The sequence below is a fragment of the Agelaius tricolor genome, unplaced genomic scaffold, assembly GCF_023055355.1.
Source record: "Agelaius tricolor isolate 1412-34295 unplaced genomic scaffold, bAgeTri1.0.p SCAF_3, whole genome shotgun sequence".
NCBI classification, from domain to species: Eukaryota; Metazoa; Chordata; class Aves; order Passeriformes; family Icteridae; genus Agelaius; species Agelaius tricolor.
The window spans coordinates 16,684,436-16,710,438 of NW_027269263.1; the positions used below are offsets into that span (position 1 = coordinate 16,684,436).

The 26,003-nt window shown below is 42.5% G+C and overlaps 1 protein-coding gene across 1 annotated transcript in view; it reads right to left on the reverse strand.

Annotated features, from left to right (window-relative positions):
- NUAK1 (NUAK family kinase 1) overlaps positions 1 to 25,650 on the reverse strand; it is a 47,217-nt gene extending 21,567 nt beyond the window's left edge. The window contains exons 1-2 of the mRNA XM_071422674.1: positions 25,171 to 25,650; positions 2,170 to 2,290 (exon numbers count right to left, since the gene is read on the reverse strand). Coding sequence (XP_071278775.1) covers positions 2,170 to 2,290; positions 25,171 to 25,635 — 586 coding nt within the window. The 5' untranslated portion in view covers positions 25,636 to 25,650. The remainder of the gene's footprint in view (positions 1 to 2,169; positions 2,291 to 25,170) is intronic.
- Positions 25,651 to 26,003: the final 353 nt, after the last annotated feature.

A 26,003-nucleotide genomic window follows, 5' to 3' on the forward strand; every position in this document is an offset into this window, starting at 1 on the left:
CAAGTAGACAAATTCAGAGGTTAACTGCTATTAACAGGAAGGTCAAAAGGATACCTAAACAAGATCCTACTTAAGGAAAACACGTTTGCAAATGCAGTACAAAGAGCTTTCAAAGGTTATTACAGGGATATCCAGCATTGTCCATGGTACATCTGTGCAACCTGGCACCTACAGAGAGTGCAGTGCCAGTCTGAAAACCTGCAGTAAAAATTTGTGAGATAGGAGTAAAATATCTCTAGGGTGGCTTCAGTCTTAAAAGTCAATCTGATCCAAGTTAGTCAACTAGACTCCAACAGGAGCCTCCAATATGTCATTTATCCCACTTATCTGAAAAAAGGTCTCCCAGGAGAGAGCCAACCACCCCAGGAAGATGCCGAATTCTCTTGACTAGAGAGGGACACTAGACTTGTAGCACACACCAACTGCAGAATTGTTGGATTGCTTAATTTTAGTGAGATTAAGCCCACCTCTTAGGATTTACTGACTTCAACATTCTGTGTCAGGGGATAGCAATATTATCATTCTTTATGCATCACTCAAGAGGAAAACCTATGTGTTTGAAGTCCAACTTTGAGAGGATACAAATATTTCAGCCCTTGATGTAGTAGTCCCTTAACTTCACAACAAGTACTCTTCAGCTTCAAGAGAAGCACACACTCAAGGGCTCCTGAGGTCACACCCCTCTGGGCAGCTCCTGTGGGTTCAGCTGCATAACCACACATCTTCCCAGTGCTACCATATCTTAAGTTACAGCATTGGCTGCTACAGACCAAATACTGACTCTGACTGCTTGGAAAACACACCAGAACCTGATACGGGTGCTCATCCTCCTCAGACAAGATGAATTCTCCATCATGGAGCTCAACTGGCTTTGCTGCAGAAGCATTGCTCCTGTCTCCGCAGGGCCAGAGAGGGAAGTTTTACTCCCCCAGGACTTAGTGTCTGCTTCCTAAAAATGCTGTAATCTTTTTCACTTTTACAAATATTTTAACTCAGTAAAAACTATTTTAAGTAAGTATGAGAAGGGCAACTGGTCAAAGAACCACAGCATGCTCAATATTTTTTCTTCCTGAGTTCATCCATATTTGAAGTAACTTTTGTTCCATTTGCAACCCACATGCTGACACAGCATCCCTCCCCTTTTCTGTTCCCAGATCCTTTTATTAGTTTATTCAATAAAAAGACAGATACTCATCTCTTTTCAAGTACAAAAACATGCTTTTGAATAACTCAATATGCAATAGTGTAACAGTACGCCAAGACAGCCCTTGTTTTAATCAGTCGTATCAACTCTCAGAGCAGAGCTGCCATACACATCTCATCACCTTCTTCATTTACCTCACAGCTATGGAAATGTGTAGGGCTACATTCAGGCTTCCTGTCCTTCACAGAGGAAAAAGGGTGATCCCCAGGGATAAGACTGCCTCACCCAGGTCCCTCTGAACCTCTGGAGTCTACATCCCACGTCCAACATCAGCCTCCCTCCCTGCAGCAACAGGCCTTTTGACTGGCATCTTTTAGCATGCACATAACATGACCTGCCAAGCTAGTGCTGGGACATAAACAAACTGGCAAATCTTCCTAGCTGTGTCCCAGGAAGAAAAGAGGTAGAGGAGGAAGACAGGATAAGGAAAAAGGAATGATAAGCCAGCCACCAGACTGACAGGAAAGTGTGCAGCGGTGGACAGGAAGTGGATGCTGGGATTCAGGGGGAAAAGCTGCAATGACAGAATTAGCAACTTGAACTGACTGGTAAGGGAGGGCCAAAGTCCTAGAGCAGATAAGAGCAGTCCTGTGTAGTCCAGGGAAAATAAAGCAAACAAGGACTGGTCTAGGGGCTGGGAACAGAAACAGGTATCAGGCTGGTTCATGAGTGAGGGTGAAATGAAACTGAACTGTACAGTGGGAGCAAGGACATGAGGTGATACATGCAACCATCTCCCACCTGCGACTGACACAATGAACTCACACAAGAAGAAGCTCTTCCTAGCAAAGGTTTATGCATCTGTGAAACACTGATAGCTCAGAGGGAAGGCAGTGCACAAGGCAGTCTCATTGGTAAGGGATGGGCTACACAAGGAGTAAGGGTTGCACGATCTCAAGAAACATGAACATCAGGTCTGCAAGAACGTAACAGAGCAGTCAGGGAGGAAAATCACATTCACTAACCTTCATATATGGTGATGATATGAGGGTGGCTGAGGGATGACATGATCTCAATCTCCCGTCTGATGTGAACCATATCTTGTTCATCCTTAATTTTGTCCTTACGAATGGATTTTATTGCAACCTATAAATGCAGGAAATCAAGCGTTATTCTTGGAATTGAACAGATGCATCTAATCCACTAAGAAGAGTTAAAAAATAAATACAGATGTTAGACGTTGGCAGAACATGGAATGACCAAAACAAACCTTTAAAATACAAACCTCCATGCTCCAGCTCCCTCACTATATAACAATAAATACACTCTCATGACAATGTAATGGGTGACATGAAGTTTTGGGCTCTTCAGGTCTTAGGACTTTACTGAGGGGGAACACAGCATCCTTCAGAAAGATTTCTGTGCTAGCCTAAGCACTCTCCTTATGCAAATGGCAAAACTCCTCAAGAGATTTTGATGGGAAGCACACTAGCTAAGACATGATTGCATCTGACAATTTCAAAAAGAAACTTCTGAGACAATTTATTTGAAAAAACTTTGATATCTCTGATAGAACAGAGGCAGGGAATTCAGGGTGCCAATTATGTATTGATATCCATGTTAATACATAAACAATCCCATTAACAAAGATTAGTCCATGGTTGTCTAAAGCAGGCAAACTGTTCAGGAGTTGTGACTTATTCAAAAATCAGAATAAATAAATCTTTAAAATTCACATCTAAACTTGTCCTTATATAAACCCAAGCCTTCAGGTCCTACACAACACTTATGCAGTCACTGCAAAACCATATCCTTCCTGCATCCTTCCTCATTCAGCAAGCTTTTTTACAAGCATATCATGTGACTGGATGTCTTTCCAAAAGGCAGGGTGGGAACAGAGGAAGTGATAGCTGAACTTGCAATATAAATTCAAATTATAATAGTCCTTGTGAGTATGTGTATGTGTGTTGCCTGTGTGTTATCTGAACACCCCCATAAATGATTGTGGAGGTAATCTCATGAGAAATGAAGAAAGCAACAATGCAGAGAAGCTGGTGGGAGAGGGAAGGTGAGGGCATTGTGCACACTGAATGGCATCACGGTCTTTATTATACTCAATATTTACCCTGCATTGTTTTTTTAAGCTAGAGTTCAGGGAATAAATTATCAGCTAGCTTAAAATCAACAATAAGTCTTTGAAAAACATCACTGACCTGCTGAGATGACTACCCTTTTATGAGTAAACCAAACTTGTGTCATTCTTTGCAGCCAACTACTGTGGACTTCTGGGAAAACATTTGTAAATCTATGATTTATGTTATTTCCTCAGTTACTCTAGGAAAAAAATATCACTGCCTACTTCAGTAATTGCAAGTGGCATGACCAGTATTGTTTTCATTATATGATGTAGCATTGAGGATATTGAAGAAAGAAGAGAAAAACTTACAATATTATAAAATTGAAATGTACATAAACAGGAGCCACTCTAAAGGATCAGGTTTCCTACAAAGCCTTCAACTCTGAAAAGCAACATTGTTCAAAAAAGCATTAAGCACATGCCTCATCCCCTTGAATTCCCAAAGACTGCTGCACGTGCTTAAAATTAAGCTCTTGCTCATGTGCTCCCCTACTTTGGGACAGTAGAACAAAAAGAAATCAAAAACAATTTGCATGTTAAACCCAAAACAATTATTTTTTTGCTCTTGACCCAAACATTTGGAATAGAGACTTTTAAAGTAACAACATTGCTGTAGTCTTCTTTACATGGCACATATTTCTAGAAAAGGTAATACAACAGATCTTAATTGAATGAGTGACCAAGATAGCCTCCAAGTAATTCTAGAGATGGAAAAGGCAACCAACTCTAAAGATGACAATGGATTTTTCCCCTTCCCACGTTTGCACTGGGACTGATTGCAAATGCAAATACACCCGGTATACAGAAGGATGTGGGTGGCTCTTGGAGCAGTATGTGCATTCCTGCAATAAATATAGACAGGGGTAAAAACACATTTTTTATTAAAAAACAGCCTTGTATTTGGCTCTGAGAAGAATTTAAGAAGGGTTTCATTGTCAAATATACAATGGGGAGCAAATTCTTCCCTATTCACGGCTGGTAAAGTAATAACAGCATCCTAGAGGACATGCCAATCTCCTGATAACTTGACTGTGTGCTTCACAGACAGGACTTTTGCACATCTACCCACTAGCCTCTGTAGAATAATTCCATATAAGAAAACATATTTTTAGATACAAAAATGCAAACATGATTGAAAAGTGTTGTAGCACTTTGTAAGTATACATTTGGATCATTATTCTAATGCAAACAGATGTGTTGCCTGGAAACATTTTTTTTAACAGGACCAGAGAGTTTACAGTCTCACAAGCCATGCTGAAAATGAAGGCACCTTAATTTATAAAGGCTATTCCCAAAAGTTTACCCAAATTTCAAAGATGGTACTTAAGCTCTCCTGAAAGCATCACTTCCCAGTTGCAGAGGTAGAATTCAACAGCCCAGCTAAAGTACTTGGGATTTTGTCAGTGACATCCAGGCTGCAATGTCTTATACCAAATATAAGGAAAGAATACATGCTGAACACATCCCTTGGGTTTTAACATTCAAGATTTTCACTTCCCTCACTCGGCACTTGGAAACAAGGAAAGACAATCAGCAGGTGTGAAATATCTTTACTTTAGTGGTGTCAGTGGAGCCAGGGCAGCTCTAAGCATCCACCTGGCCACGGTCAGCCCATCCCCTGCAATCCTGACACACAGCAAGAGCGTTGCGTGGGAGGCAGTGCCCCTTGTACATTACCAGTACAAGCACTTGCACATAAGAGAGGTTTACTCACATGCTCACAAAGTAGTATCACTGTCTGTTTGCACAGCACTTAAGTTGTAGCCATTTATTAGTTAAACCTTGATAAGCAAGTGGTGAAACAGCACAATTTATCCACTTTCAGAAGGTGAGGGAATCAAAACAGAAAGGTGACACGACTCCTAAAGGAAACAAGGACAGTAAGGAAACAAGGGCAGTGTCATCTCAGAAATTGCTGCCTGCCTCTTCATCCCAAACTGCACAACACACCACAGAAGTGCCTCATTCAACAAACCATCTTGTTATTAAAGGATGACTTCTGATACCTTTCCCAATGTTCAATTGCTATTTTTCTCCTCAAAAAGGGTGTCAGGAAAGTGAAAGGTTAAAAGGCATCTCAAAAAATACTTTTCACCCCATGCCATCTGCCTGGTGGCCTGCACAATCCCCAAGTGGATAGGTTCCACACTTCAAAGGCTATCAGCCATGCACAGCCTTGCTGGTGACCTGGTCTGAAAGGCCGAACAGTGAGTGATAGGTGCCAGTAGACTGTCACTGTCAGAGGTGGCATCCCAGAGCAGGATTAGTGGAGCAGGACAGCATTCATTCCAGCTCTTCCCTTCTAAGAAACAGATTTCTGCCAGTCAATTCTTTCACCTACACCAGTCTGCTCAGACCACGTCAGCAAGAATTCTTGGGCTCAAGTCTACTGATGTGAAAAAAACCAACACAAACAAGAAAGCAGCCCAGCTGGGTTTTATTCAGTATTTCATGGAAACATTACAAATCACAATCACATTCCAGGTATTTATTACATGTTTCATTGTTTTCATATCTCTGAGCAAAACAAGACCCCTAGCTGTATGTTATGGTATCGGACTATAAAACAAGCCTCCCTTCCAGGTCTTCTAAAATATATAATAACAGAACTTCTCTCATGAAATTTATTTCTTTCAGAAATATATTCCAGAAAATACATTTTCAAAGAGCGCTTATGCTTTTAATACCAGACAGAGCCGGCTCAAATTTTTCTAGACCCCACTTACAAGACTGCTGCATGATGGACCTGAATAACTTCAGCATAATAGGAAATAAGGTAAATTTAAAAATACCTTATGAAAGAACTTGTTTGTTCATTCTTAAGGCTCATTTCTTTCTTTATAGCCTGCTTTCTTGCTTCTCTGAAAGCAGTGGCTTCACTGTGAGCAATATCAAAATTTATTAAGGGTTACAGCCTATGAATCAAGAGTACAGAAAAAGCAACACGCTTTTTACATCAGCTACATTAACTACTCCAAATATTCCTGCTCAATATCTGCAGAGAAAGTGCTGTTAGTCCCTTTGGTACTCTCAAAACACTCTACTTATACCTCTACCACACTTTTCAATATATTTTACTGGGTTTAAGACTTAGATAATTTAATTATAGTATTTTTAGTAACATTACTAGTGGAGGAATTTGTATTTTTCCTAGCTTCTTGTCTTAATGAGAATTTCAGATAACTCCAAGACCTTGCACTCAGAGAGAGTAACGTATCAGATTCCTAATCATGAAATTTAAAGCCTCTCACCCCAACAAAACAGGTTCAAGTTCACCCAAAGCCCCTATAGACACAGTATCCAATCTGGCAAAACACTTTAGCACATGCCTAACTTCACACATGTGAGCAGGCCATTGACTTTTGTGGGACAGCTCACACATGCTAAGTTAAATACATGCATGAGCACCAAGGTCACAGCTCAAAACTAGGCCATGCGAAGTTTCCCTCTGGGGATCATTACTGGCTGTGTGCACCAAAACCATCCCCAGTATCTTCTGTGGCTCTGATGGCTGCATGGTCCCACACATGAGTCAGGGGGAGAGAAAGACCATCAGACATGGGATGAAACTGCCTCCACCTGCACCGCCAGTTCTGGTACCAGTCTCTGCTCAGAAGGAGGTAAAGAGAATACCCTCCCCAAAATCTGGTACAGGCATGGTACAGGCAGGGGGTGTGAACCTCTAATACAACCAGGCACCTCCAAACTGCTCTGCACAAGCACAGCCCCAGCTTCATTGCTGCTCTGCCTTCCAGAAACAGATAGAAAAGAGGGAGCAGAACTTTTGGCTTCCCATCCCTCCATGAGTCAGCTTGCAGAGTGTGCTGGGCAGGAATCGTAGAGAAATAAATTGTTTTCTTCAAGGCTCCAATAAATTACTGGTTTCCATTTGCTGGAAAGAGGATTTATACTCACTCCCTGAACTGGTGCAGAGAGATTATAAAGTATTTTCCAATACACTTCATGCTTCTTTGCTTTTGTTTCATACAAATAACTGGAATTGAACTATAAATACTTCAAAAGTATGACAGTTGCAAACATTTCTGCACATTCAGTCGTATCTGTGAGAGAAATGTCTTTCTTCCTTTTCAAGCTTCTTGGCTGCTTAGCAGAGCAAAACAGGTAGAATTTATTTTTACAGAGCCTGATCAAGACCACTGTGTACAAAAAAGTATCTCCAGGTCCAAATATCTGGCAAAGGGCATGGCAATAGGTGCCCATTTCCATATCAAATCTCCATGTCTCATGTCCACTGAGTCTCTGCTGGCATCATAATTTACAGCTGAGCAAAAAAAAAAGCTGTGTTTTCATCAAAGTGAAAATCTGTTTTAATTGATTTCAGGAAGTTGGTTCATGTGTTTGTTTTAGTCTAATGAACCTAAGTTTGCCTCATTTCCAGCTGAGTTGTGTGAATATAAATTAAGATAGAACTAGCCACAGTGCAGAGTCACAGATTTTTAAGTTGGTGAGTGCTGTAGCTGAGCCTGACTACTTAAATGCCACAAACCACTGACCCTTCCACAGCAATTTCTGCATGCAGTACATTCAGACCCATTGAAAACTATCTTCCACTCTCTATTATCTACCAAGGCTATTTTTAGGACCACAGTGAGATATGAACTGTTTTTTTCCACTGAGGGAGGCTGTGACTTTTAAGCTGGTTCCAGCACTTGTACATACCATCCATGCTCAAACAAATTCCAATGGGCTCTAGCAATACTATTACAGAGAGTCAATAAACCACCATCAGGACAGAGAGCGAAGTTCCCTGAGAAAGGGAAACCAGCTCGTTGCCACTGAGCAATATGTCAGAAAAGATGCTTAAAGAAAATTATTTACAAACATTTTCTTTGTGTGAAGAGGGAGGGGAAGGTTAAATACACATAAAACTCTTCTTTCTGAAAGCTGTGAACTGAATTCATCCCTACCCAGCAATGGGAAGTGGGTGAGCCCAGCCAGTTTCACAGCTCTGCTTCCTTTCTTTGAGATTCGAAGGTGGGAAGTGCAATGTGCCAAGTGCCAATGGGGTGTGGAGGTAAAGAATAGGTTGATCAACCAGGGGAGGAAGAGAAAGGGAGAGCAGAGGATGTTCAGGGGTGGGGAGAGAAAAGGTACATTGTTCTTTCTTCAGCTCCAAAGAGCCAAGCAAGAAAGTCTGGCACCATATAATGTTTTTTCCAGGGGAGCCTGTGCCTATGGCTCTTAGCCCAGACATCACCAACCCAAGAGGAAAAGAAACAAAGCTACAAAATTATGTGGTCCCTGAGGTGGCTGCAATCAATTGATAAGGAGGGGAATGCTGATAATGCAGTTGCATTGAAATGGCACTTCCAGAGGTTACACAAAGGAGAAAAAGGAAAGGCAGGGGGTGGGCTGAATAACTGTCTAATTGGCCCCTGGACCTTCCAGGTGGGAAGAAGGATCCAAAGGGTTCTGAAAAGGGGAAAATGAAGCATCCAAAGGGTTCTGAAAAGGTACACTTATAAAGACTTCTTTTTGTAATCCTCCTACCACATGATCATACCTTTGCCGTGTCCATTTGCTGAAAAAAAGTTATCTTGAGATTTCAGCCCTGGGCCAGATGCAGTACTAAAAAGCATCATGCAGGACATGTAATTCTAAGAACAAGCTTCTGCATGGTCGTAGAAAACATTTCATGCAGTCACTGAAAAGTTGACAAAAGGCCACTGTGAGTGTAAGCAAAATTAGTGCCTGATGTTGTGCAATCTGCTAACACATCTCTCAGAGCTCTCCCTTTCAGGGAAAGAGTAAGGTTGACACAATGCCATTGTTTCAGAGATTGTTAGTTTTCACATCCTAAAAGCCAGATCATCTCCATGGTGATACTGCCTGGGAGACAAGCATTCAACAAAATCCTTATTAATTATTTATCAGCAGCCCCACTCTATTGTTTGATATGCTGGCAAACCGTGCAGTAATTGGGAGAGTTGCTCAAAGCAGTAACCGGTGCCATCTGCACCCAAGTGAGCCTTTGCTGATTTAAATCTCAGCTTCTGCTCATTACTTTGTTCCACCATGTTTGTTCATGTCCTGGATGTTACCAAGAACAAAACATCATTACTGTTGTTGCCAGCCAGCAGCTGCACACATAAAGGGCAATGATGCACGTGCTTCGATGCACCTCTCAGGTCCATGTGCTTGGGGGACATGAAGGTATTTTTTACAGCTGCCTCACTGTGCATGGTAACAGCATACAGCAAACATCAGCGTCTCCCTGTTTCATTCCCCTCTTCACAATGTACCAGCAGATTATATTTCTAAAAACCAAAGCTGATGTCACTACTTGTAGAGAAACTCACTCTTGTGCCAAGGCACTAGAAGTCCTGAGTCAGTGTGATAAATGCTAAATAAAAATTCTATTTGCATAAGCTGAGGGACAATGTGCCGCTGTCTCTGGGAGAATGAAGGTACGATTACCTCAGGTTTAATTTTCCTTTTCAGGTTCTGCTGGATATAGTTGCTGCTATCATATCATAAACAATGATTCGCCAAGTGGAGAAGAGGAATTAACTATTCACGAACACTTAGCAAGGGGATTACATATTCTCTCTAGTTCCCCCTTTATTCACAGAGAAAGATGTTTGTGGAATCAAGTTTTTATGAACAGTAGAAGGTATCAGATGAACACACTTATACCGTACATATATAAAGTGGGTGACAGAAGGAATATACAACACCCTTCCTCCACTTCTTTCCTCACCCTCACATACGGTGCTTGTTATCAGGATTTGTGAGCACATTTTTTGAGTAACTACTGCCTAACTGGGAAATTTGCATCCCTTCATTGTCTGGTACCCACTACCCTCAGCTATGTCTAAAAAGTCTGGCACATTTACACCATGCATTCTCTGACAAATTTCCCTGGCAGACCTTTCTTCATTTAATGCTGAGAATCCTTGCCTCAAGAAATGTATGTCAGAAATATACCAAAAAACCTCTCCCTTCCCAGAAGATTTTTACACCACATTACTGAAGTCCTAAGTCATAGCAATGTTCAGTCCTAGAAGAAAGATCCTACAAATAACCACCATCCCTAACAATAATGATGTGTTTCCCTTAGTGATGCCTCAAGTTGCTCCTTCTCACCCCTCCCCACTGTCCCAATAGCATGCTACCACAAATCTGCATTCACTTCGATCCTCCCTAACCCACAATACAACAAATTTACTGTGGTAGGAGCAGAGGTTGCAGAAGATTTGTTGAAAAACAAAGACCTTACATGACCAGGTTATTAAAGATGCTTGCAGCTGTGTCCTATCAGAACTGGAGCCTAAGGCTGGTGTGGCATCCTGGGAGAGTCCCTTTCACGTGCAGACTTCACCCTCCTGGAGAAAAGAGTGGGACTGCTTTACATTTTCTCTAATACACTTCTAAATGTAACTCCATTTCATGCACAGATTGATGGAAGACCATCTCCTTTCCAATGTCTAATAACTCACAAATATCCCATCCAACTACTTTCAAACTTTCATGAAAAGTTCATGCTTTGGCTCATAAGAAATTAGGTCTGGAAAGAAACTGGGGTAGGGGATTTCCCCAAGGCAATGGATGTTCATAACTGTAATTAAAAAAGAAAAAAAAAATGCTTTACAGCCTCAACTATGGATCATTCTCCTTAAGAGATGTTAACCAGCACTGAATGCCACATTCACTCAAAAGATGAAAACTGCATTTACAGTTAACTTCTAGTGAAGTTGCCAAGCAGATGTTTATTTTTGGCTTCCACATCTACCAAAGCCAAATACTACACTGAGTTGGGATTTCACAAAGTCTAATTGCTTTTCTTCCAGGTTACAATTTTGTTGGAACCAAAAAGGGGGAAAAAGGAGGGGGGGAAAAAAACAGAAAAAAAAAAGCTGACTTCACTTTTAAGTAGGAAAAAAACTGGTAGCATCCGTTTCTATCATGTCTGTTTATATCATAGTTTAAATGAGGTTAGAATTGTGCAATCATTATTGATCAACTTCCAAACACAGCACAGCTCTATCCAGCACATAAGCAAGAGGAAAAGTCACTGAAAGAGAATCCTGTGTCAGTCAGTCTTTTAATTTCTGCAAGTCTGTGTGCAGACTGTTTAGCACTAATTAAATTACTGGCAAGTCAGGATAAAGAGGACTGAAAGAATTCACAAGCCCCAAGTTCACTATTCTCAGTGTTACATGGGTATTACAGATCCACTCTCCAAAACCTGGAAGATAGATTTCACAGTAATTTTGGGGCTTGATCTCACAGCTACCACAGCTGCTGATGTAATGCAAAATGCTAACCTGAGGCAGCAGAGAGGAACTTTAATTCAATGTTGTTTTTTCATTGTGAATAAGCAGTGAACCACACAGAAGTAATCCTCCAAAGTAGGAGTGCACACTGTTCAAGGCATCAATTTGGGGATGAAACATAAAACCAAGATCTTGGCTGTGTCATAAAAAAAGCCCTTTATGATTTTCTTAAGAAGACAGGTATAAAGCCCTGGTGCCTGGATCTAGTTCCAGTTTGAAAATTACTCCTGTAATTCCTCCAATAATTTAAATTGGAAATGGGGTTATTCACACCCTCTAAGCAACTGCTGCAAACTGTTACAATGTGCTGCTAAATAATGGTAACCTCAGCTGTTACCAGAGTCTCTGAAGTGATTTTGCAGGTTTAGGTGAAAGGTACTACATCAGTGCAAGGCTGTAATTCACATTAATCAAGGAAGAGGGTTAGACATTGTTTGAACTCTTAGAACCATTTTTTCCCAAGAAGCCATCTCACAGCACATTTTCATTTATTGGTACATTCTGCTTGAGAAAGTTGTGGATAAATAAATGTAACTTGGATTATTCTCTCTTGTTCCCTGAAGCTTCTGTGAGTTCAGAGAAACCTCAGAACCACTGAGAGCTTTGCACATCTTAAAATGCCTCTTCCACCACAAATGTGAAGTCAGCCGGTATTGTGGGGATCTTTTGATTTTGCTCTCTGGTCCTACAGTCCTTCAGAGAAAAAAGAGAAGTGCTGTTTCACCATGAGAATTACAGTAGTACAAGGAAAAAACTTGGGAAGAGTATTTTTTAAAAGAAATGTCAGTACTTTCATGCACCACAACACTCATTAAAACCAAAAACCATACTGTTTGACCACCTGAAATTCCTAATTAACAGAACGGAATTTTTAAGTGTGAAGAGATTTTTAAAGCTGAATTTATAGACTTTAGTCTTTTTGATTTACATTGATGAGCAAGAATTCATTACGCAAAGACCGTGGGCCACAGATATTATATGATGGAGGGTGCACAGATGTGTTTAAACAGCACAGTTGGAAGGGTTAATGACAAGGAAATATAAGAAGCACCTGTATCTAGTACACTTGCCTAAACTGATCTAAGGTGGATCAAAATATAAACACCACTTCCTGGTGGGAATCTAACAAACCATAAACCCATATCCTATCTGGAAAAATACTCTTGGAATACAAAAAGATTGGCAATCATGTATCAAAGCCTCACCCAGATTATTTTGCTCCAGGGCTTACAGATCGCTTTGCAATATTAAATTTGTTTTTGTTAACACACTGCTTCAGTATTACATTGTTCTGCCTGGACATTACCTATTTAATGGTTCCTTCTGGGAAGGGATTGTCTGAGAATTTATGACGGAATGTGGTGGAATTACTACAGTGGGAGGAAAGGAGTTTGCTAAGATTTCTTCCCCATCCGTCTCTGATTTCTGAGAAGTATTTACACCCCTGAAGGTAGAGGAACCTCCTGTTGTTCCTTTCTGTTTATTGAAAGTTAATTACCAGGGCCACCCTAATGGCTCAGGAGAGAGAGTAAAACAGGAACGGGAACACTCTTGCTCCCTGCAGCCAGTTGGGCTTGGAATGAATGTGAGAGGGTGAGGAATGAATTACACTTTCCTACAATTAAGTGGCGGGCCATCTAGCTATTCTGTAGCCTTAAATGCATAATTCCAGCTTTCCCTGCTAGAAGAGGAGTTCACAACTGCAAGCAGTTTTTCTAAGCAGTTATGAGGAAACTTAACTTTGGAGGGGAAAAAGCACAATGCAATTATTTTTCATGATGGAAAGCTTTGCCTAAGAACTCCCCCAGACCCTGCGAGCTCCAAGACTGTTGCCCCCTTCTTCAACATGCACAAACACCTTTTTTGGCATGTGTTTTGGCTGGAGTCAGTTGAACATGAGAGAGTTAGAACCCATGTTTCTGGGATCCCCTTGCCAGAAGCTAAGCTGTTAGGTAGTGTAACAACAGCAGCCCAGGCTTCCCACTTCACCCTGCCAGTGACCTTTGCACACACTTGGACATACCCCCCCTTCCTCAGAGTGAGGAGCAATTCCCTTTCATGCTGCTCGATCCAGAAACTCATCTCAGCAAATACCACAAATCATGTCAGACCAAGCAGGACTATTAAAGCAGTGCTGCATAATGTGAATTGCTGTCCACAAGGGACCAGACCAAGAGACTGCCTAACCCACTTTGTTTAACTTTTTAGTTAAACAATCCTGAAAGGGGAAGCTGCATTGCTGCTCTGGAAATTACAACTTTAATCTCATTTGAACTACGTATTCCTCAGTTGAACTGCAAAAATAATTTAAGAACCAACTCCCAAATAAGACATTTTTCTACATTTCCTGGAAACATATTATTTCTGATGCTGTGAAATAAAAGCAGACTTATTAATTTACCCAGGTTAAAGTTCTTCCAGTAGCCCTAATAAACTCTAATGTCAGGCTAATTATATGTATTTCACCGGTTTGGCATATTCACGTTGCTCAAAGAAACACCACACAACACCAGTGGAACACTGATCGTTTCCAACTCAGCCCCACAAACCATTTGCACATACTGCATTTATTGCTCACTCGTGCTGCACTGCCCACGGCAGAAATCCATAGTGCTTCCCTGAACACAGAGCAAGCTTCATTTCCCCTCCTTGGGCATGCTTTAATACAGCTCTGAAGTGCCAGCTTTTACTGGGTTATTTAAACAGCGTCTAGAGTTTTGCTGGGTAGATAAGAATAACTTGGGTGTGCAGTAAAACAAAAATACAGCTGTTTGTGCCAAGCATTCAATTTATGGCAATACTTCATAGGAATTATTCCCCATAACAACTGAACTGTCATATCCTACAACTACATCCCAGGCAACCTCCCAGATGAACTCACTACAGCTGCTGTCTGATGTGCTCTACATACAAACATCCAGAGCTAACCAGATGTTCTCTATGTAAAACATTTGGTTTGAAACATGCAGTTCTTCTTTCCAAAAATCCATTACATTTGTTTAATGGACTCACACAGTTCAACTAAAATATCCTGGAGCAGACATTTGACTGCAACTCTACTCTACAAGCCCCATCTGCAAAAAGAAAAAAAAGAGAAAGAAAGAAAGAAAAGGCAAATGAGAATGCTCTACATGATTTATGCTGTCTTTATGATGAGCCAGTTCATAAAATACAAGCTCTGCTCTACAGACAATAACACAAATCGCTTTCAAGTGTATTGTTTAGTCCTTGCCTGTGTTAAACAAATATTTCAATTAAAACAAAGGGCCAAACTCTACTCTTCAGCTTACAAGTGTTAACACAACTGAGAGCAGCATTTTACCCACATACATCACAGGGGATGCAATTTTTTTGGCTTATGCTCAGAATGAGTGAGTAATGACATCCAATAATGATAACCAGTTACATTCACGGTTGCAGAGTTTTCCTTTCATCCAAGAAAGGCTTGAAGGAGGTTGAAGTACAGCATGAAATCCTTCTCCCTGATGAATTCCTTGTGAGCAATGCATAACCCAAAACAAGGCCTATCACAGGTTCCCTTAGACCACATTTACATAAAACAATGCCAGACAGAATGGAGGAATACTTTGTTTTACTGAAACACTGGTAGAAAACTCTCAACCTGTACACAGAAAAAAACCCCATAGTTGAAAAGGATGGCTAGTCTCTGGCCTGGGTGCAAAAGCACTGCACAGTCCAGCCTAAAGGCCCTCATTCCTCCCAGGCTGTGCTGACACAACGGCGACTGAGTTGTATCAGGTGGTGATCAACAGTGTGAGAGCTGTCTCCAAGGCACAAGGGATGGTGGGTTTTTGAAAAAATGGCACCATGCCTTCAAAGTGTGACTGAAACCATGGAAGAGGATGTTAATTTTAAGAGCAATTTTCCTGAGATGGTTATACCCACACAAGGAATGGCTCAGCACAGTGCTGGAGCTGTGGTCGACCTCAGCTCTCTCCCCATGGCTCCACCACAGAGTTTCTGGATGAACCTCAGGGAAACCACTCACCCTCCTGGAAGCCCAAAGCATGGCTGTAACAGCTGGCTCCTACAAGAACTGGAGCTTAAACCCACAGATCACCATTTAATTGTTTCACCTCATTTTGGTGCCCTGAAGAGAATAAAAACATGAAAAAGGAAGTAGCATGAAGGGTACTATTGCTCATGTATAGTCCTGATTAAAAAGGTATCTTCCCAAGAGGCCAATGTGAACATCTCTCAGTTACATCCCTACACAAGTCAGCTAAGCCTGCATTGCCTCCAGCAGGTATTTACAGGAATTTTGCAGGTTCCAGACCACATGGCATTAGAGCACATACCAAATGGGAAGGTTGCACTCTCCCCTCTTCTCGTCCCAAAGGCTATTTTATTTCCTCACACCAAAACAACACCCCTCAGCTCTGCCCTGCCGAATCCACTGTGCCAGCTGTCCCCAGGCATCTCCGGGCACCTTTGCTCCTCCTTCCTGAGCTGCACTCTGCTGGCGTAGCCATAATGTTTGATTTGTGCAGAGTGGCAAAAATATGCAAATAAGTGACAGCTCTGAACACATGCCTTGGAAGCTATTTCTTTAACAAATGCTTTGCTGTCTTCCCCTGTCAGACTTGTGTGCAAAAGACTTAACCTTTTTGTGTCAACAACAAAGCACCGTTAAACAAAAAGAAACATTTGCTTAGTTACCACACAGCTCAAAGAAGTATTTCTACCCAACCTCTATTGCTATCTTTTGTGATTAAAAAAATATTCACACTCATTTTTAAAATAACACATGTACCTCAAATAAAAGGAGATATCTTTCACCATCAGGCATTTAATAGAGATTAGAAATACCATCAGAGATTAAATGCCTTATTGTGTACAGAAATCATGATATGAAAGCTTTGACAGGACCCCAGCAACAGCAAGACCCCAATTTTTCTGATCTACCAAGGAATACCTAAATTTAGTCCCTGAACTTGGTATCTTTTCACAGGAACAATAAATTATTATTTTTTTAAGCCTAATGTCCCTTAACTAGTGTCTTTATTCTGAAGCAGTGCTGCTCAAGGCCAAACACGCTGACTCAGCTCCATGGCCCAGCCAGACATTAAGATAATTGCAAGTCCATCAAGCAGCCAGACCTCAGAACAAAGACACTGCTCCAGCCTTAAGTCATCCCATAGGTGACTGCTGCACCAGAGTCGCCGAGGGGCTCTGGGATCACCAATGTTCCCCAGGAAGGCACGGCAACAGGGGAAGCACAGCCTGCCAAACACCAATGCTTTGTCACAGAGGTAGCTGGACCCAGCAGCAAGCGCTCTCAGGCACTATGCTGAAGGTGTGGTGAGGTGAAGTGGGAAATGCTGACAGTGAGAAGGGAAGGCTGAGGAGGAATCCAGAAAGTAAGAGTTACATTAGGAGCATGTTAAGCTCAGCAATCTCAGCTGCAGTTTTCTTAATATTTATAAAAAACAAGACCTGCATTTATTTTGTGATTTTCACATTCATCTACAACTGGCCAGGATGGTTTCACACAGGCCAGCCATGCTAACCCATTGTCCCACAGCTGCCCTGTGACTGGGTTTTTTTCAAGTGAATAAAATACTTCAAGGGGTGGTTCCTTTATCTCCTACACTGGTAAGCATAGAGCCTGGAAAAGTCCATACTTGAGCAAGACCCAGGACTTCCATCACATCATGGACCAATGGCAGCCTTAAGGACTGCTGGCTCATAAACCATCAGAGCTAAGGGAGTTCCATCCGTCTTTGGAGAGCTGAGGGACACAATGAGCTTATACCATGCAATAGTTTAACAGACTGAATTGAGGATTGGCCCATGGTCTGTAGTTGAAAATAGAGAAATTGTGGAGCTCAAATAAGAGTACAAGAACCATGGAAGATCAAGGGATGGTTACAACCTTGCCCCCTCCATGCTTTGCAGCACACAGTAAAGGTTACAGGAGAGCCTCCACATCTACTAAACATCCGGCATTTTTGGCGTGGGTCCAGGATGTTTGATGGGCATGGCCAGACACAGTACACACACGGAGTACCTCACCCAGCCTTTGAGTGTTCAAAGGTCTAGGATCCCCTAATTTACACAACATACAATGCTGCCTGTGAAGACACGGTGATAAAATATATTCTGTTTAAAAGCAGATACTTCTCAAATCATAACTTGCAGATGCTCAAAGTCTTTCATGTGGGTAAGACAAATGAGAGCCATAGAGACTGATTTTGTAGCCAGGGAGTACAGGAAGCAACAGCAGGAGAACACTATTGAAAGCCTGGATACACTTATGGCTTTAATGAATTGGTCATCAAATATAACAACACACATATGCAGTTTTTACCTTGCTTTGTAGTTCGCTCCCCACCCTCCCCAGCTATTCTCTATATATCTAGCAAAGTGGAAATTATTTTGAGTTCAGTTTATTAAATGGATACACATGGTACTCACATCTGCTGGAAGATATTTGAGGGAAACACTGACAAATATCATTTACATATTTAGTTGGAGACCTTTTTATCTGAGACATTTCCTCTGACATATCAACTATCTTAAGTACATCGACCCATCAGTGCTAATGACGAGGTTTTTCTATAAAGTGTCTGGTGCATACCTGGGCAATTTAGGGAGGAGGCAAGAAGGACATGCTCTTGTAGGTCAGAGATTCCCATGCCAATGTGCCCATCACTGATGGTGTGCAAACCATCAACACAGAACACCCGAGATGGACACTGGTTGCCTCCAGCCTAGCCCAGGTCAGGAGCTGCTAAGGCTCTGGCCAGCACACTGAGGAGCCACCAATGGCTTTTGCTATCCATGCTCCTATCCCACCCCAAGCCTGGAGGCAAACCTGCACCTCTAGCTTCAGAGAATCCCTCAGAGCTGTAGCAGAAAGCATTGTTTGGTCCTGCTTTTTAGAGGAAAACATAAACGACATCAGTAAGGAGAACAGTGTCTTGCTGAGAGGAGCACAGTTGCAAGCAAGAGGAGGTGCTTTGACATCAGCATCCCAGTTCATGTAGATAGAGGGTACATGAGTGCATACAGGAGGGAGAGACTAGAACCAGGCAGATGCCCATGTCAAACCAAAGGTCATCAACCAGTTTCCAAATGCCTGGTACACAGCTTTTGAAAACATGTCCCATAGGCTCTACATTTGGATAATCATGGCTATACACATGTTCACCTGCTGGTATTCAGGGCTGATATATCCAGAGCTGGTTTTCAACCCATGCATTTGTCATTCTTCCTTGGCACTGCTATGGCCACTGGGTGCCTCCTCCCAATTCCTCACTCCAGCAGAGGCTCTACAGTTACTTATTTACCAGACAAAACACAGACTAACTACAATTACAGTTCTGTAAAGAATAAACAATTGTTCACAGGAACTGCACATTCCACAGTTTCATTCAACATGCATGACCCCGAACTACGGTATATACAGTAACTGTCTCCACATGGCAAATCCACACTGCGGTTCCTAAAAAAATAATAATAATTTTTAGAACACATGCCACTAAAAAATGCAGTACATTTTAGCAATATTTAATGAAAGACTTTGTACAAGCAATTTCCATTCTCTTGTGTTACCTAGCACGTGGTGCTGTGAAACCATTTGTAAAAACACTTAGGCATTTTATAGTGTTTTTAGCTGAAAGCTGCATTAAAAACATTGGCTCAAATTCTGTTGTGAAATTTCACATGTAGAGGGAATCACACTATGTATGCATCAAGCCAAAATGTGCCCTGTTCATTAGTCTAACTTTCCCATATTAACCCTTCCAGAAAGGAATACACTGAGACACAGGGAAGTTAATTATCGGCCCAAAATTGCTCAATCCAATCCAGAAGAAAAAAAATAAGGCAACAGTCTCTTGGAAACTTTTAATTTCTTCACCTGTAAGGAAGTGCAACATCATTGAGAAAATATCACTTGATCTTTACTCAAAGCTCAAAGAACATGCTGTTCTTTAATTTAGGAAAATACTTGACAAACTAATATATTCAGATGACCCCTTACTGGCTAGTCATTAATTCAGACTTTCATACCACTGACCCATACTTCCCTGAACAAATCTGCTTCTCCAACAGAAATTCTCAGTGCAGAAAACTAGTAATCTGTTTTAGTGCCTTTCTCCTGATGACCTTCATGCTGTAATCAGTTATTTCTGTCTGCACCCCTTAATGTTAAGGTCTTCTTTGGCATTTCAATTATCCAAGTGTTTATATGAAGACTGCAGCAATTTGATACAACCAGGTAGTAACTCCTATGGTAACAAAGCCCACAGTATTCACTGTGAATCACATTAGAATAATTCCAGTGGTTTTCTTTCCATTTGCTGCTTTTTTTTAAACCACAATCTCAGAACATATCTAATAGTTAAGGGCGGAAAAAATAACAAATTAACAGCAAAACTGTTTTCAAGCCCATATACTCTTTCCAACTTCTATTCATTCCAGATCTAGAATTTCCATGCATGCAGAGGATGACCCGAGTTTCACTAACATGCCTTCAGCACCATGAAAACACTGTCCAGATTTAGTCACATTATGAGTCCCTAAAGGAACTCAGGCTGAACATCTTAAATAAATAAATAAATACATACGTACATGCATAAGATTTAGGCTACATATTTTGCAAGAATCCCTTTTGCCCTGAAGAACCTCTGGCCCATGTGAGCATGGCAGAAGAGGTGCCCGCAGCAGCCACCACAGGCTGCACAGATCCTGCTGGCAGCTGCCAGGAGCAGGGAGCAAAGCCGCACACCCTGCGCGGGTCATCGCGCTGGCATGCACAACAAAGTGGGAGGCAGCGGAGTACAAAAGGGCCAGGAATGAAGACCAAAGCTGGATGTCACACAGGGACAAAAGCCCCGGGTAAAGAGAGAGGCCAGGCTGAGTGCTGCAAGAGGAGGGTGTCATCCACAGGACCTTGATGTTACATAGTCTACATGTCTGGACAAATCAGGTACTTGGTTGTGCACTCAAAACTAGCTGAAACTTCTGCTGATTTTGGCTTTAATTGGCAAGTTTTTCATTTCTCATGCATAAAATAGGGTAGTAACACAAGCTATTGTTACTATAATTGAAGTGTATTATTAGAGCTGTGGAAGCCACATTCATGAATCAGGAACCTGCTAAGCAAAGTACTGTACAGACAGTTCACACCACATCAGCATTGTGTATATACTTATTCCTGTGTCTGCCACAAAGGAAGATGTCTTAGTAAGAGCAACAAAGAACCTCAAAAGAAATAAACAGATTCTGTGTCAGATTTGGACATTATCCTGCAGAAGATGCAAACCAAGCAACCGAGATAAAAATCAATATGAAGCAGTGACCCAAGTGCTAACTGAAGAAATTCTCAGGGGAAAAAATGGAAATATATTATTAAAGATAAAAAAATCACATGCATCAGAGGGATACTCACATTTTCTGTGATATTGGCAGCATAGGTGAGAGAACAAATGTTTCACCTGGCTTTCACTGCCCTCAGTGACCCATGAGCACACTTTTATCCTGTTATAAGGAACTTTTAAAAACCACACTCCAAAAAAGTGGTTGTGTGCCCAACAAGGCCTTAATTACTGACATGACAGAGCCATCATTGTTGATATTCACATTTTGGTTTTGTCATGATATGGAGAAATACAATCAGCAAAGCAAAAGTCCTCCTTTCACGTAATCTGTTGCTGTTCCAGGTTTCAAAGACCCTGTGCAACCCTTCAAACTCGTCAAGAAGCAGACCTGTTTCAAAGTGAAGATTTGCACTGCAGTTGTAAATAAAAAATTTGGTTGCTCTGAAGTTTGAGGGTTTTTTACAAGATTTTGATCCAGGAACCAATTTCATTTGGCAACATCCTTCTACCTGCACTTATTATGCAAAAGAGAAAAATAGCACACGGCAGCCACCACACATAACATGGCTGTCCAAATATGCACCATGTGCCTGTTCTTCATGCTGGGCTGCTGCTTGTCATCAATTCCCAAAATAATTTCCTTTCTGGAACGGCTGGAGGAGAATAGTGCTTCCTCCACCTGCTGGTGAGGAGGAAGAAAAGATGTCGTGGCTCAGGCAGAAAGAGAGAGATAAAGGAGGAGGGGAGGCAGGCTCCTGCAGCTACTCCCCATCACCTCCCAAGTGCAGGCTAGGGAGAGAAAGGGAGACAAACTTCCTGGCTTTTGCAAACGGCAAACAGAAAACATCTATCTGTAATCTAATGACTATTTACTCCAGTGGAATCATTTACCCAAAGAAGAACCCAGCAGCATTTACCATCTTCATGCACCATGCACAGAATCAGCCAGAGGTGGTCAATACGCACCTTAAAAAAGGCTGAAATAAGCATAACTGGATTTCTTGGCTAACAAACATTGAATACATAACACTAACAAAAGTTCCGTTCTTTGGTTTAACATGTGCAAGATGACAAGTGGAAAAAACACCCACAGAAACATGAGTGTTGCTAACAGGTGCCTTAAATTTAAAATGTCGAAAGTTACAACTGTGTATACTGAGACAGCACTAATGAAGAAACCTTGCTGGCAAAATTAGGCACCTCATACATCATATACTGGGCAATATTTTAACTGCTCCATGCAGCATGCAATACTGTCTGTAGTCACTGTGGTAACTAATGCACAAAATCACCTAAGTTGTTTCCAGTAACAAACCAAATGTATCATACAATCTACCCTGGAGCTTTATGGCAGGAAACTTTATGATCATGTCCCACTGCATTACAAAGAAAGACAACAAAGTTAAAGTTAAGAGGAATAACAATTTGAATAAACCTGTAACCTGCTAACATATGCCAAATACCAATTTCATTTAAGTCAACAGAAATCCTGCTACTGATTTCCAATGGCATAGCATTAAAGCACATCTGTACTTCACACTGAACTGTCTTCTCACCTTGGTTTTACTTTATTTACCCAAACATAACAGTTTATTTCATTTCTGAGCTCTGTTTATACAGATGACAACAAATTCAAAGTTTGTGCTCCGTATTAAAAGCCTGGCTATTCATGTAAACCTCTTTATTAAATTCCATACAGCTAAAGAAATTCTTGACAGACAAGAGAAGTGGAAAGGCTAAACAGGAGAATTGCTTGAACAAGACTGATGAATGGGAACACAAGGTCCAGCCTTGCAATCTGTTACCATTCAGCTTCAAATACTTGCTTACCACTGAGTAAAGAAAGTGATGATCAGCTAAACCAGTAACAGAGTAGGAAGGAAACAGCCTGCACAAGAGCACCCTTAGGACTCTTGCTGCTGGTTGCAATAGGATTGGCATTGGACATGGTGCAACAGACAGTGCCGGCCACATTGCATCCCCTGCTGGACACGGCAGCAGCTGGTCCAACCTGCTCATGGATAACACAAACACAGCCCCTAAAAAGAATTGAGAAGGGGAAAGGGAAGAGAAAGAGGGGTGGAAAAGGCAAAGAAAAACTGCCCCTCTCTGATCAGTCATCTCCAGTCAGTTCCCTTATCTCACCCATGGAAAGGAATCAATGTTCACAGTGATCAATAACAGCCAGACAAGGGAACTGTCAGAAAACAAGAAGCATTTTCCATTCACCGAGATCTGGCTGGATTTCTGACAACTAGCTTTTACTCTGCAAGCAGACAAACTCTGGATATTTTACATACGCTCACAGATGTTACAGTTCAAATAGACACGTTACACCAGAGCTCGCCTGCAGACTAGTCAATAATTACGGAGTGCCACACGCCAAGGCTTGCATTACTCCAGTAAAAAACTCACACCCTGGTAAGGACTTGTTCAGCTTCTACATACCAGCTGATACAGCAAATGATATATTTTTATTGCATTTAAGATTGCATAGGTATTCTGATTTTCACTCTCTCCATTTCAAGATGGCATGAGCCATACAAATTCAGTTAACGACAACATCAAAGTATCCTCTAACTGTGCAGCTGAAGAGCTTGGCAGTTAGCAAAATATGGAAAGACCTAGCGTGTTGTTAAGTTAGATGAGACACACATCTATCTATTCTACATCCGTTCCTCTGTGAGAGCTCTTTCCAAAGCCAAATCTCATGGTACATTACTGCCACCCTTTTTTTGTTTATTTCTCAACTCCTTGAAAAGAGATGTTTTCAACTTATTTGCTTATTTACTACATTACATAATGCAACTCAAAACTAATCTACTTAAAAAATAATAGTTAGCATATAATATAGCCCTGAAGCTTTTGTAAGCCTGAAGTCCTAAAACAGCCAAGACAGCAAACTTTAAAAATCATGGACTTAGAGTGAGCATGTGCAGAGATGTCCATCTCTGGTTTCTCTTTAGCCAGCCTCCAAATGAGCTAATAAACTGAAAGCATATATGATATGACTACAACTTGTCCGGAACTCTCATTTTCACTGTCGACACAAAGATATTCAGTTGCAAAGTGTTCCTTATTAAAGTCATAGCATCTGAAATTTCATTTTCTTTTACAGATCCTTCTGCCTCTGGGTTCGTGCTGAGCTCCCCAGCAACCAAAAGGGAAAGGTAAATGTAACATCACCAGGGAAATGCCCCGCTTTTAGATGAAGTCCAGTGAAAACTCATATAGTGCACTTCAGGACAAAGACCTCTGTAAAAAAAAAACCCTATCTCTTTAACACAAAAATGCCCACCTCTCATTCCCCTGCCCTCTGTGGATAGTTACATATTTCTGGGAAGGAAAAATGACAGTAATTCTGACTAACGTGTACATTGCTTCAATCGCATTTCTGCGCCCAGCTAGAGCACTGCACCAGTGAGGAAATGCTGAAGCTGAGTTATTGATGGACAATCCCCAGGCTGCTTGAAGTCTCAAGCCAGCCAGCACCAGAGTGGTGAAATGGATCATAAAAAACAATGGGGTGGGCTGCAGTCCCTGCAATTTTTTTAGGTGTCAGCAAAGTTCAGCTCAGAGAAGTATGAGTGAATCACAGCATTTTTAACAGAGAAGCAAACGTTTTCCCTTCTGACAGTACTTTGTGAGCAGTGCTGGTTAGCCAGGGGATGTGACAGGTTTCTCCAAAACGTGAATTTCCACTGGACAAAAAACTATTCATAGTGGACACGCGTGTTAAAAAAAACAAAAAACAAACAAAAAAACAACAACAACAAAACCAACCAACCAACCAACCAAACAAAAAAACCCCCAAAAAAAAAAAAAAACAAAAAAAAAAAAAAAAAAACAAAAAAACGCCCCCAAAAACCAAAAACAAACAAACAAAAAAAAACCAAACCAAAACAAACAAGAAAAAAACCCCGGTAAAAAAAAATAAGTCACCCTAATTTTCCAATAATAATACATCTCTCCAAAATGTACCAATGCGCTACTACAATGCCTCTACCACTCCTCTCAGATGAAAGTCTCTCTGCAGGGTTGAACAAAGCCGCGGACCGCAGGCACGGGTGGGATGCTGCGCGGGTCCCCGCCTTGGCACCACCCGCCGGCCCCGTACACAGGACGGATGCACCCGGCCAGCTCTGTTTCGAAATCGGCGCTGGAATATGATCTTATATATACACCTGTATATATAAGAGTATATATAAGAGAAAGAGGCAGAGAGAAGCCGCTCTGTTGCCTTACCACTCTGCCAGAGAACCTCTCGATGGCCCGCTTGACTTTGCCATAGGTGCCTTTGCCCAAGGTCTCCTGCAGCTCGTAGCGATGCTTCAGGTTGTGCTTGTGGTGATGCCGTTTCACCCCCTGCTGCTTCCTCGCCGCCGTTACCTCCGGGGACGGAGCCGCCCGGACCGGCTCCTCCATGGCCGCCGCTGCCGCCTCGCCGCCGGGTGGGCCGGGGCCGCAGGAGGAGCAGGGGGGCTGCGCGGGGCTGGAGCTCGAACTACTGCTGGCGCGGGCGGCCGCCTCGGCGCCCTCCATGCCCGGCGGCGGCGGGCGCGGTACGAACGCGCCGCCGGCCTCACCGCCTCTGCCTCGGCCCCGCGCCCGCGCCGGCACCACGGGGCGCGGCGGGCGGGGCGGGCCGGGGGGCGGTGGCGGCGCCCCCGCTCTCCGCCCCTTCCCCGCCGCCCGCCCCGGAGGCGGCATCGGCGTGGGGCGGCTCCTCCGCCCGGCCCGCCCCGCTCCGCCCCGCCCCGAGAGCCGCGGATGGGGCGGGGGTTGCAGCGGTGGGGATTGTTGCTAGGGGTACTGCTTTGGCCGCCGGGGGAACGGAGGTTGCGCTGCGGCTCTCCCGGGCCGCTGGAAGGCGCCTCAGCGGGGCCGAGCCTCGCGCCGCCGCGGCCCCGGGCTGAGCCCCTGGGCCCCGCGGGACCGGGCTGAGGCGAGGCGGAGCACCGGCCCCGGCCCCGGCCCCGCGGGTCTGGTGTGTGCACTTGCAGGGAGGACGGGCAGGGGCTCGAGAACGCCTACACCAAATACAAGTCTGGAAAGTTTTTCCAGAAAACCTCTAATTT